General features: G+C 35.6%; 1 protein-coding gene across 9 annotated transcripts in view; it reads right to left on the bottom strand.

The window, feature by feature from the left end:
- Positions 1-14,005, bottom strand: part of LOC129771109 (G protein alpha o subunit) — a 158,099-nt gene that overhangs the window by 89,495 nt on the left and 54,599 nt on the right. For all 9 annotated transcript variants that reach the window (XM_055774451.1, XM_055774450.1, XM_055774449.1 and 6 more), the window contains exons 3-4: positions 12,128-12,170; positions 187-328 (exon numbers count right to left, since the gene is read on the bottom strand). In XM_055774451.1, coding sequence (XP_055630426.1) covers positions 187-328; positions 12,128-12,170 — 185 coding nt within the window. The remainder of the gene's footprint in view (positions 1-186; positions 329-12,127; positions 12,171-14,005) is intronic.

Genomic DNA, 14,005 nt, shown 5'->3' on the forward strand with positions numbered 1-14,005 from the left:
TGGGAAGGTTTACGATGTGTCAGCTTCAGTATTAAATAATTCCACCAACTCTTGCCATTCTTTCCAATGAATTAGTTGTTTCAGTGGACTCAAATGAGCTTTGTGGTTTGACAAATCACGGAACCGATAATTATCAACATAAAAAGTAAACTACTATAAGACAGGATCAAATAAGCAGCGACTTACCTCTCGTTCATTATTTCCAAATGCGATGCTAAGATTTGGCATAGCTCGTAATATTGCTACTAGAGATTGGATGGTGTTACTGTACACTACCGGTCGATACTGTTTGAAATCCTCTGACGTGAAGCCACTTTCGTGAATAATTCTGAAATGAAATAAATAGAAGAGATATTTTTAATGATATGCTGATCTGATGGTTGCATATTGTGTATTGTATATGATATAAAATTTAAGATGTTATAAGAAGGTCCAGTAGTATAGAAATGAAAACCATACATTTAAGAATCGAGATAATCGTCAATATTATAGTTATGAGTCAATAATTTAATGTGCTAGGATCAGAATCAGAAGTCCCTTCTACTATGAATTGTTTGATTCGCGTTGATCATGAAATTGAATAAACAAATGGTTTCCAGTGGAAGTTTCGCATTGAGTGCGATAACAGGTATGAAATATAATTTGAGGAAATTATTTTTTAATTTAATAATTTTAATCAATGTTTTTGTTGTGCGAAAATTCCTTAACATTTCAAGTTACATTCGAATGCCCCTCATACCAAATCTTCTATTTTAATATGGCGTCGATTGTTTACGAAATTCTGCTTTTTAACTGGTTCAAGGACCAGTTAACGTTCACCCAGTTAAAAAGCAGACCAGTTAAACCAGGACCAGTTAGCGAACGATTACTGTACACTGAGAATAATGAACATGTTTCCTAGTAGAGTGAATTCAACAATGAAAAGCATTGTTTTATTTTGCAATACATGATAACAACTTTTTTTTTGTTAATAATATGCAGAAATAATCAGAGCATCGAAGAAATATATCCTGTGTTGCATTCCTCTGTTGTTACCAAACTACATATAAACTCCACTCCATTCAATCATATCGGGGGGTGTAAAACATCCTCCCGTTTCATATCCCCCGAAGTATCCCTGATAGAAAATATTACATACAATGTAACAGTTGATATATCGATCATGCCATTCTTTTTTTTTTCATCTGTGATACAGAAATAAAACCATCAAACCAATCACCATTGAATTTTTTTATAAACAACGATAGGATGACATGGTGTCATGCAGGAGGCAACACAAGCAAAAAGCAACAGCTCGCTAATCAGAACAAGGACAACTGACTATGCGGTAACAAAGTGTAGTGAACTATGCAAGCACCCGACAAAGGAAATCAATCTTCTGCTTGGGTCTCTACATTATGTACCTTTAAATGATTCCGGTGTTTGAGAAAATACAGCTCATCAGAGAATTAAATCGGGTTAAATAATTTTAAAATGATTAAAATGGATGCACCCAAAACAGGGCTCGAAAAACCCATCTGAGCGAAGCCGAACAACAATAGCAATGATTGTACCAGTGGTTCTTTGTGATGGCCATACAACAAAGAAGAAACAGTATAAGAACAAATAACAAAAGCGCTTTTCCACTAGACAGACAAAAGCCTTTTCACCTGTGTACTCAATAGATCACCTCCACTTACTCCTATGCTCTGAGAGACGGTTGGTCTGTTGATTGTAACACCGAGTGAAAAGCATAACTGCAAAATCATTTTTTTCTGCCCGATAGTCATACTGAGTGTACTCTTCCAGGGATGGGAATCAACGATAAAAAGGAAATGAGTTGAGTGTGGGAATATTGTACACTCACTGGATATGGAGAAACACTGGTAAGAGTGGCAAAGGAGTAGTTGATGGTACGGATTGGAGGAAAACAACACCTTGATCAATTCTGATACGTTGTTTTCCATAGGGACTATCCATTTCAGAGTTTGCACCTGTTGCTTCATGAAAACTTTTATATCAAATAACACAAGATTGAAGCTCGAAAAAAGTGCAATCATCTAAAATGTTCCCCAGCTTTAACGAGAACAATTGATGTTCAACGAACAAATTCCGCAGCCACAAATATCTTGCCAGATCATAGCCCTTTTAACGAACTTTTCGACCAGAATGGATGTTTTGGACTGGTCTAATAGTTGTCCTTCTATCACCTTATAATACTGTGGCCCTGGGATGGACTTATAGTCGAATTTCATGTATGTTTCGACGTCCATTATTAGGTAAATTATCTTGGTTTGTCCGATTTGGGGTGTTTTAGCCTACTAGTAAATGCAAATCGATTTTTTCTTCATTAAAATCACTCATAATCGATACGAGTTTGGGTTTGTTCAAAAGCCCCATGTCTCTAGTTGCTAATACTACCATAAACTGTTGAAATTATTTTTTTTTTGTTTTTTAACGATTTTCCTTAAAGAGGATTATGATCATGGTTAGACTACCTCTGGTCATGGTTTGCCCAAAAAATGATCATGGTTTGTCCGGTTTAAGAAATCAACATTTTTGAATGAAAACATCCGAATTCACAAGTAGATGTTGCATCTATAATTGCTTGAGTTTACTGTCATCATATTGATCCATTCATAATTTAGGCTTTCTTCAGAATATTACCTTTTCTTGGTCATTTTAAAAGTGTTCACCTCAACACACTCAACACAGAGAAATTTTATTTCTGCTATGCGCGAAGGACACAACAAACGAACTACAGCGCGCCAAGCGGTTGCCATAGAAATCATGTGGACAAAATAACATCATTGAATTGGACAACTCATGATCAGAATTGAGTTCATCAAAATGCGTTAATTTAATGTAAATCTGATACAAATGGTGTGCACGCATGATGTTTACAATATTTGTAAGTGTTATAATCCAGAAAAGGTCTGAATACGTGCGGAATAATCATCTGGTGATCGATTAAAAGTTAGCTCGAATGAGGGGCGCATTGACACAAATAGAAGGTGTATTTTATAATCCTTTAAAACATGTGATTCCTGTGGAGGCGATCTGGCATATTGGCAACATTCATACCTCTCACGCAGAGATCACGAGTTCATTTCTCACTCCCGACATTCTTCCAAAAATGGAAGTAAAAAGTGACGAGCCAACCGAAATGTTGCTTCTGATTCTTATAGGTATGCTGATCCAAACATCTAACGAACAAGCTAACGAACCTAAAATTTCGACAACAGTGTATTCGTTTGATACATTATTACACCAGCAGCTCACACATACAGGGTGGGCCATTTAAAGTGGAAGCATCTGGCAACCCCATAACTTTTGACAGAGATGTCAGATTAACAAATGTCATACCGCGTTGGAATTTCAGTACAATTTTAACCATGGAACAATACACACCTAAACAACGTGCTGAAATTGTTCAGCTGTACATTCAAAATAACTTCTCAATTGTGGCTTTTGGCAAAAAATCATAATGTCTGATGAGGCGCATTTCAACTTGAATGGAGGAGTGAATAAACAAAATTGTCGGTTTTATGCTACTGAAAACCCTCAATTCATCGAAACGCAACCTCTTTACGACCAAAAAGTTACTGTGTGGTGTGGCATTTATGCCGATAAAGTCATCGGCCCGTACTTCTTTGAAAACGGAAATGGAGCAACGGTAACCGTGAATGGGGAGCGTTATCGGACAATGATAACCGATTTTTTATTGCCATTTGTTCGTGAAAATGAATTGGACAATTACTGGTTCCAACAGGACGGCGCTACATGCCATACAGCGGCTGCCACGACCAAATTATTGCGCGAAATGTTCTCCGGAAGATTAATATCGAAAAACGGCGATTATGACTGGCCACCGAGATCACCTGATTTGACGCCTCCTGACTTTTTTTTATGGGGATATTTAAAATCCAAGGTATACACTGGTAAACCAAGGACCCTGGCTGCGCTGAAAGACAATATCCGACAAGAAATTGCTGCCATATCGGCCGAAACATTGGGCAAAGTGATGGAAAATGCCGAAAAAAGGGCACATTTTGCGGTCAAGGCCAGAGGCGGTCATTTACGAGATATCATAATCAAAAAGTAGTTAGAACAAATCTCCTTGGACCAAAATAAATGAATTTCAAAAAAAAAATTTAAAATTCCACTTCTTTACTTTGCTATTGCAAAAACAAATCCTTCCACTTTAAATGGCCCACCCTGTATAAACAAGATAAATTTCATGAAAGTGGCAAAAAGTTATGAGATAAAAAGAGTTTTGCGATGTTTTGATCTATTTTTTCAGTTTTGGAGATGATGATTAACTTACCTAAAATAACTGGAAATTCGAAACTACACTGTCAAGGAAACCTTCATTCTATAGTAGATGATAGTGCGTATTCGTTTTTGGGAAAAAGTTCAAGAGCTTTTTTAAAAATTCGATTAGTTCAAAGATTGCTTGTGAGGCAAAGGTGCGCAGTGGCTGTGGGGTAAAAGTTCGCACCAGAGTTTTGCTCCGAACAAAAATTATGAGATATTTTCAACCAAATTTTTAACGGGACCCACAAGAAGAAAACTGATTTGAAGAAATGTACTTCAGATCCCCGCTTGGTATCGTTTTTGATTTTTTGGGAAAAAAATTCCAAGCTGACATTCAGCCTGAGAGAATTGAGGTCTACTTCATACATACAATCATTTTTCTTATTTCATTTGTTTATTTTAGACTCATTAGCATTTAACTGTAACAGAGTCGAATTTTAATCGTGTACATGTCACATGTTTATCTTATCTATAAATAGAACATTACACAGTTGCCACTTTTCGGCGTAAGAGTATTCCCTTCTATACCATTGCATATGGTACATTTACACAGTCGCCTTTTAGGTGTAAGAGTATTGCTTCTGTTCTTCCATTATCCAGTTAGACCACCGGATAGCGGAGACAGTTGATATGATCATTGTTGAGTTATTAATAGAACAGTAGTCCGATGTTTCTTGCAGAGCAGAGCAGTCGTATGAATGAATCGATCTTATTTCGATCGTGGATCGATCTCCATCGCTGATGATTGTTGCGTGGACGTAGTTATTCTGTAACAACACAAAGATGGTCAATGAGGGCCCTGAGTTTTGAACTCACGATCGATCGCCTTACTAAGTGAACGCGCAACCAATGTGGCTACGAAGACCCCGGGTGTTAAATGATTGAAGACATACAATCATTTAATACTCTTGTGCTTTCATTTGTGCATTTGACGCTTTAACACAAAAAAGGCAGCCTTTCTAACAACGCTAGTTTGAGTGCACGATTATCCAAACGAGGACTGGCAGAACCTTTTCTTAGACCCGTTTTTGTTTATGACCAAATAGTTTAGGAATAAAAACGAGACACGTAATCGAAAAAAAACATTCCGCAGCAGATCAGGTTTTTTTTTAGAAATTTTATCATATAAATTGTCACATTCCAGATCAAGGTTTTGTTTCACAAATATCTTAGCTGTCAGTACATCCAACATCAACTCGCAATTTTTCGTTGCCCACATAATGTTCATCGAACAAAAATCCTTTCAACTAGCTCGGTACTACCAGGTAGACACAAAATATAATTAGAAGCTTCACGAATTCCTTACACTTTGGAAATTTGTTTCTCATTTCTGAAAATACTCGCACCCAACGATTTGCAATTAACACAGATTCTTCGTTCCAACTTTTTATCTCTTTAATTATAATTCCTCTGATCATTGTCCACTAATCAAACAATATGGTTAAAAATATATAACCATAAACTATCTCAATTCGTGTTTTTTAATGTGCTACTTTGAATCTCTGTTCATTCAGGAATGGGCTTTAATGCAACCCATTTATACTATAGTGTTTCTCCTAAGCTAGTATTCCATTTTTCAATATGATCCAACACCATGTCGTAGAAATTTTTCATGGGCTTTAAGAAAGTGAGCTCTCTGTATTTAGTTTGAATTAACTAGACTTAAGAACACTCAATGAAATCATCAGAAATAATAGAAAATGCAGTGGCAAATGCATCGTCTTTTTCAACTTTTTCAACAATAAATTTTCGAAAGGCCACCAACTGGTATCTCTGGTGAAAAGCAACCATAGTTTTAAGACATGGGGTTTCGAATTAATCGCGCAGGACATTTCTTTTTTGGAAGAAAATAGCTAAATAAAAAATGCTCCTCTCGATAAAAGATCCAAGAGAAACAAAGCATGTGTTACATCAAGTAATTTATCATACTGTTTACTGTTCAACTTTCAATTGTTCTACACGAACCATGTAGATATGAAAATGTTTGTACACCAAAAATTGATTTTTAGCTCATGTTTTGTCATCCCGATTTATGACATCAAATGAGACATAACATAACAGAAAATGTCATGACTCACAAATACTGGTAAGCATTTGTATAGCAATATAAGGTTAATACGAGCAAGTGAAACAAAAGACAAATAAGCTTTCCGCATACTTTGCCACAAACACGGTCCAGACCGAGATAGATATTGTTCTCCTTCATGCGCTCCTTTTTTACTCTTAGAAAACACATCCCAACTTCATTTTATAATCAGGTGCAATATTATCACGTATTTGCTGAACAACTGCTGAAGCATCATTAGCCATGTTGATAGCGTGTCGTGTAAAATAGCTTTGCATTCCAGCCGGCCTTGGTTCGATTCTCATTGACGTCGTATGGACTTTTTTTTGGTACAGTCCCAAATGAAATGAGAAAAGAAAACAAAAAGAGGTGTCTGCACGCATACATACAAACCATTTTTAAGCTTTTAAAACAGCTCATTATTTGCGCATTTTACTCTCCAGCACACTAAACGGCATCATTTCTGCCAAAGATGAAATGTTTTCTGCCAACGCTAGTTTGGGTGTAGACTTTCACAGCGAAGCTTTTCAATATTGATTGCCAAACAATGAATTTTATGTCGATGACAGCTGTGTAAAATTTCTGCGAAAACAATAAGTAAAATTTAAATACAAATTCAAATTGGTTTTTTTATCCCATTGGCTTTTAATGATTTTTTCTTTATGTTTGGCTCAAAACCAAACGTTGCAATGTAATCATTGCTATCCACTGGTTCTGCTCACCATCTTTCTAAAGGCCTCCGAAGGTATCTGGAAAGAATTTGGGAAATCATGCTGAAAGTATTGTTTTAGGTACAATTCTTGGCCGAATCCGAGTCTATTTGTAGCAATGCCTTTTTTAAAATATATGACTGGTACCCTTTTCAGTCTTATTGTATCTTGCTTCTAGAAAAAAATTTCTTCTTCTATTTGTAGCAATGCCTTTTTTAAAATATATGACTGGTACCCTTTTCAGTCTTATTGTATCTTGCTTCTAGAAAAAATGGCGACCTAAAACCGTAGAAAAATCAGATTTCAAAAAGTTCAAAACGTATCAATTTTATTTAGGGTGAAAAAGGGCTCAAACTCAAGGACATCCAGATGTTTGCCGAAGCCAATGAAATATCATAGATAGAACTCAGAAAAGTTAAATTTTTTAAGCACTGTGTTATTGCAAATAATGTCAAAGAAAAAAAAATATGTTTGATTTATACTCAATATACGGTACAAGTTGATAAAAAGACGGGACAATCAAAAAGGGTCGAAAAAACGGTACTGTCCCGTTTAAAATGGTACGTTCGGTCAACGTTCGAATCATCCTCACTGAACCACATTCAATCGGAAATGGAGCACACATTCAGGAATTTACAGAGATTTACAAATATCAATTCCATTTTCTAAATTTACAATTCCTATTATAACTTTGTAATGTACTTTATGGAAACAATTTTTCAGCCAAATATTTCTTTTGTGGGGCTATCCCAAAAGAGAGTTTCTGAACATCCATCTCTTCAAGTGATGAAAACATCGACAAAGTAAAAGGAATGGTACCCGAAAATCATTATTTAAGTTTGAGAGAGCTAACCCGGGAATTAAATATCTCTCACGAGATCATTCGTCGTATTTTGGTCGATGTTTTGGACATGAGAAAATTCGTAGCAGTGCCACTAGTGCCAAAGAGTTCAATTTTATACAAAAGTTTCATCGCATTTGCATCGCAGACATAGGTGTGGCTTTTTCCTATTTCCGAAACTCACGTTACCGCTTCGTGGGACCCGTTTTAACAGCAATGAAGACATACAAACGAATTCGCGGGGTGAACTGGAGGCAATTCCTGAATACAGTACATAGGTAGCCTTTAATGCGAATGAACCGAAAAGTTTAAAGACCCTTAACAACAAAGTACATAGTCATTCTTCAAGAATTGGTGACAAGAATCGAAAATTTGTACAGGAAGGCCTGTCTAGAAATAGTAAATAGTAGTAAAACTAACAATGAACCAAACGGGATAGATTTGAATCTTATATAGGGAATGTTTGGTCATTTGGCTTCCTACATAAACGGTTTAATGGGGGTCTCTGAAGATACAGAAAATTGAATACTGCGCAAGCGCTCTTTATGCGGGCTGAATGGAGAGGGCATTACGAACAGTGTGGGGCTCAACGTGTTAATAAACAATATTCGGGTCCGAACATTCGTCTCTATCTAACATGGCATAATAAATACTTTAAAATCCCTGTTTTTCTGGCTCGTGGTATGTTCGGTGAATGCGATTTGAGCTAGTTTTGGTGTGCCACGACTTGTGCCGCAATGCAAAGTCATAATGATGATCCTTAATCAGTACGCTTCACCACGCAAAACAAACAGTTACCACATTTTTTGAAATATTCCTTTAAAAGAGCTTTAAAGTATAATTGAAAGTGCTATCCACTCATACTGACAATGTATTCACTCAAGCGAGAGGCGAGTTATTATACACAAACTCGCCTCTCGCTTGATTGTTATATCCAATAGAGTATATATAAGAGAGTGAAATAAGAGACACTTTGCAAATGAGCACTTATCGAAGGTTTCACGTTGAAATACAGTTATTTACACTCTCCGTTTTACTCTCAGAAACACTTTCCATGTATACTTGAAGGATTCAATTTCATTTCAGAATGTTGTTTAATATTCTCGTACATTGCACAATGGTTCAGAAGATGCATTTTAGTGGAAATTGGCATTTATATCTCGACGGTTATTCTCTAGGCAAAGACAAACAAAGTTGTTACACATAATAGAGCGCTCATTTTTATGTTATCAAAAATAGGGTGACCATAATTGTCCAAACATAGAAAACATAGAAAAAAAAATTGTTGACGGAATTTGAAAGAACAAATTTCACTCTTTATAATATGTGATTTTCAAAGATATATTTTTTTGTATTTGAGTAAATTAAAATTTAAATCATGAGTTTTTGGGTGAAAACCCATTAATAACATTGAGCATGATTAAGATATTGACGAATTATGTATCGCAAAATGTTGGTATTGAGAAGCTCTAAAAGTGGTACGAAGACAATTTTGATGTTGAATTTGAAATATAAAAGTTAGAGTAAAAAACCGGTTTTTTCATGGTTACCCTAATGCAATTAAGTTAAAAAACAACTTTGTGGGAGATATTTGTTCTTTAGACAAAAACTGTCTTCGACAAAGTTGTTACATATAATAAAGCGCTCAATTTTATCTTATGAAAAATAGGGTGACCAAAATTGTCGATGAAATAAAAAATCAAACTTTCTTATTTTTATAGAAAGAGATAAACATAGTTCGACAATGTTGTAGCCCCAATTATTTTAAACAACTTTGTAGAACAAAGCTTTTTTTCATCTTTTAATATAATCGATTTATTGCTCTTTTTCTAATTTGTATTAGGGTGACCATGAAAAAGCGGGGTTTTTTGCTCTAACTTTTATATTTCAAATTATACATCAAATCTGTCTTCGCACGACTATAGAACTGATCAAGACCAACATTTTGCGATGCAGAACTCGTCAATATCTTAATTCTACTCAACGTTATTGATGGTTTTTACCCAAAAACTCACGATTTCAATTTTAATCTACTCAAATACGAAAAATAACATAGTTTTGAAAATCACACATAATGTAGAGTGAACTATGCTCTTTCAAATACCGCCAATAAATTTTGTTTATGTTTGCCCCAGAAAGAATGACAAACAATTGTAGAGAGCGTATTTTTTGGGAAAAAATATCAATAACTTTGAATAAAGTTGAGATATTGACAAGTTCTGCGTCGCAAAATGTTTGTATTAGTAAGACCTAAAAGTCTTTCGAAGAAAGTTTGTACGTAGAATTTGAAATATAAAAGTTAGAGCAAAAAAAACAGTTTTTTTCATGGTGACCCTAAGGCAACTTAGAAGAAAGGCGCTATATTGGTTATTTCAAGAGATAGAAAAAAACTTTGTTCTACAAAGATGTTATATATAAAGATAAAAAAGTTAATTTTTTTATTTCATCGACAATTATGGTCACCCTACTTTCGATCTCATATAAATAAGCGCTCTATTATGTGTAACAACTTTGTCGAAGACAGTTTTTGTCTAGAGAATAACTGTCGAGCGCTAAATGCTAATTTCCACTTAAATGCATCTCCTGGACCATTGTGCATTGGTATAACGGCATCAGTGGTTGTGCGGAATAGCCTTACAAGCCAGCCGACTTTGGTTCAATCCCTGCTTGGAATCGTTTGGCATCAACTGGCATTTAATCTGAGGGAATGAGAAGTTTGCTACACACATAAAAACGTTTTAACATTCTTGAAACACAGGTGCTTCAATTTGTGCATTTCACGCTGTTACACAATAAAAGGTATCTTTTCTGCCAATACTAGTTTGAGGGTACATTACAGTGCCAAAGAATGTATGAGAAAAAGTGACCTTAGAAATTTCGGACTTCTTGCAAAATGTTGATTCCCACGAAAAAATACCCTATGCAAAATTTCGGCTTAATGAGGCCTCATGGGATTTACTATTGTTACAAAGACTTGAGAGTTTGAATTTTTTGAAAGCTGAAAAATCACTCAATGGGAAAGTACAAGAAATCGGGGCTTTCAAAAAAAAGTTTGATGCCAAATGTCTCAAAATTGCATGAAACCTCGAGATTTACTGTTATTTCGAAAAAAAAATGACATTTTGGCATTTGATCGTTTTTCCAAAAGTTTCAAAAGTCGATTTTTGCTTTTTTGTTATTGCGATCACAGTAAATCTCGACGTCTTGTCCAATTTGCATTTAGCATAAAAAATGAAAACCCCGGTTTAATTTAATTTCTTGGGTAATTTCAAATTTAAAAAAAAAACTCAAACTTTGAAGTCCTTGCGACATTAGTAAATGCAGTCCGATAGAGCTGAAATTTTGCATGCGGTATTTTTCGCGGAAATCAGCAAAAAAACTGTGGAGGCACTAATGGTTATTTAAGATTGAAGTTCTAGGAGACATTTGAGGGTAGAATCAAACATTGGCAAACATGAAACATCGCAGTTGTGGTCTTACTATCGCCACATTCATCAAATTATTTTGAATTTTTTGAACGATTCACATTCCCATTGAGTTCCTATATGCGGACCTTCGAACTATAAATAGCCATAAGTTTGCAATGAATGCCCAAAGTATCATCACCCGATTCCGATGGAACTGTGTACCGCTCCGCGTGTAACAGAACAGTGTCATAATCTGATATATGAGCCCTTCGTGCCATTACTGCATAATTTTCCCGCTCAGAGGGGGTAACGAAAGTCCGCACCCAAATCGATAATATCTTATGGCTAAACTGTACTGTACTATATTGCATTTGGCGTTGAAGCCCTGTCATACTCGCAAATGGAAAGTACTGAGCGGAAAATATGATGGAATCGCGTGTCCCGTTTGAGTTAATACAAGCGCAGATATTATAAATGGCTATGCTTGAAGTTTGAGAATAGTTCTTTATCACACTTTTTTCTGTCAGTTTAGCAGTTCATCACAGTTTCACTGTTTGCATCATTCCTGAAGTACATTATACCGAGCAAAAAACCATTCTGCACTAAAAATTCATCATTGAATACGATTAATGAGAATGAAACAGCAGGATTCTCCACAATCATTGATAGCGCGAGAATAAAAGAATGAGGACCTTAATTCTAAACCCAATGAAATTTAACACTGGAATGAGAATTTACCAAACTGATTTATCAATACAAAAATTGCCATAGAACTTTTTCTTCAATCGAAGAAATTCTTCATACTCACTTCATCTGTTTAACGATTGTGCTCTTCCCAGATTCGCCAGCGCCTGAAACGAAAGAATAGAACCGAATGTTAGATTTGCATAGTCACTATATTTTCAAATTATTGCAATTCATTTAGAACGACATATTTTCCTTCGATTTCACTTTCGGAGTAGCCTCAGAGTCAATTATATCATCGTTAGTTCAAATTAAATCAATTCTTTATATACATGAATGGGAGCTTGTAAAATAAGAGATGTTTCTTATATTGGTCAAGAAGAAACTAGGTCCCAACAAGGAACCAGCATTGGGGCGTGGAATGTGTTTCCATGGTTTATCCGTGTGAACAAAATGATTGATTAACCCGCATTGACGCAAAAGATGTATGGCATTAATTTTCTGCTGAATTGAATTAGGTTTGTGTTTCTCTCTGTACTAATTGCAACTCTTAACCACGCGGTTGAACCATGAAGGCACTCCTTCCAATTGCATCGATTTTTCTGGTTTGTAAGAAAATGTATGATAATAACCTATTCCCAGCAAATATTTGGTTGGGGAAAAAGAAATGTCGTATATTGTCAATGTATGGCAACACTTAAACATATCTTGTGTTGTACTTATCGCATCGGGTCATACTATACGGCTATTTGAAGACAACAATCTGTGCTACAAGTGACAGTGGAGATGGAGTCCACCAAGCAAGAAATTCGCCATATTTTACGTTTTAACCTGAGAGAGAGGAGCCAGCTGAATGACAGATAGTTTGTTTTCTTCTTATTCTTTTTACGCTTTCTCATCAAGAAAATGCTAATCGAACAATTTCAATCAAGCAAGTTGTTGTCATTTATTTATGAAAAAAGTGTTCAAACTTGACGTGAATCTCTGTTTGTGAGTACATTTGTGCGTTTTTATCCACGATTTTATTTTTGACGTAGGACTATGTCTAACAGGAATACATGGGGAGTAACACATAAATTTGTGGATTATTTATTTGAGAATGATGAGAATGATGTTTTTGAGAGCATTTGAGATGAAGTTCTGCTGTAATCATACTGAAAAACTTATTTGATATTCAACGAGTTCAGTGTTTCAGGGTTACTCTAGACACCAAACATTCAACATGCAAATGTTGAGGCTGAGAGTTAATTCGGAAGTTTTATTGCTCCACTGCTTTGATAATGGTTTGTGCATTTAGTTTGTCTACATTACATCTGCACTGTATATAAATATGATTAAGAAGCCGAACAATGAACTACGTATTAAGAGCTTGTTTTTCTGAAGTGGAATAACTTGACCTAAATTCTAACGAATGAAAATAAAACAATATTTATATTTTTGGCAACCTTTGGCGTAATCCTACGTCCCTCCACTTATGTCCCCGACATTACCCATCTTTTCGAGTTTTGATTGGGCAGTTTCTATTAGTGTTTGCCTTTTGTGATCCGGTGCAATTTCATTTGATTCGATACAGTGAACATAAGGTGCCAGGTGAAACGATGTGGCGGGAGCAAAAAATCTCACCCCAATATATAATTTCATTTGTTCCAGGTTGATTTATTGCTGCAACCTCAGTGAATCAATTTTTGCAATGTGGGCGATGATTGGATACTCTCCGATGCAATGTGAACATGCAGCATTTGTGGAATATATAAAATAAGTGCTAATCTCCCAATGAAAACAGTGAACATTGAGCATTGAGTCAACAACAAAGTTTCCGATGGAAATAATAATAGGTTGACTAAAAAGGATGCAGTATCAACTGTGTCTGCATTTTTAATAGGTTGTGATTACGATTCGGATGAAGATGAAACTTATACTACCAGTCTCTCGGCGTCTTTGCCTTTTCTTGCTCATCGCTGGTGGGCCATTCATTTGCAAATTTCAAATTTGGCATGCAGGT

The sequence above is a fragment of the Toxorhynchites rutilus genome, chromosome 2 (genome assembly GCF_029784135.1).
Source record: "Toxorhynchites rutilus septentrionalis strain SRP chromosome 2, ASM2978413v1, whole genome shotgun sequence".
NCBI classification, from domain to species: Eukaryota; Metazoa; Arthropoda; class Insecta; order Diptera; family Culicidae; genus Toxorhynchites; species Toxorhynchites rutilus.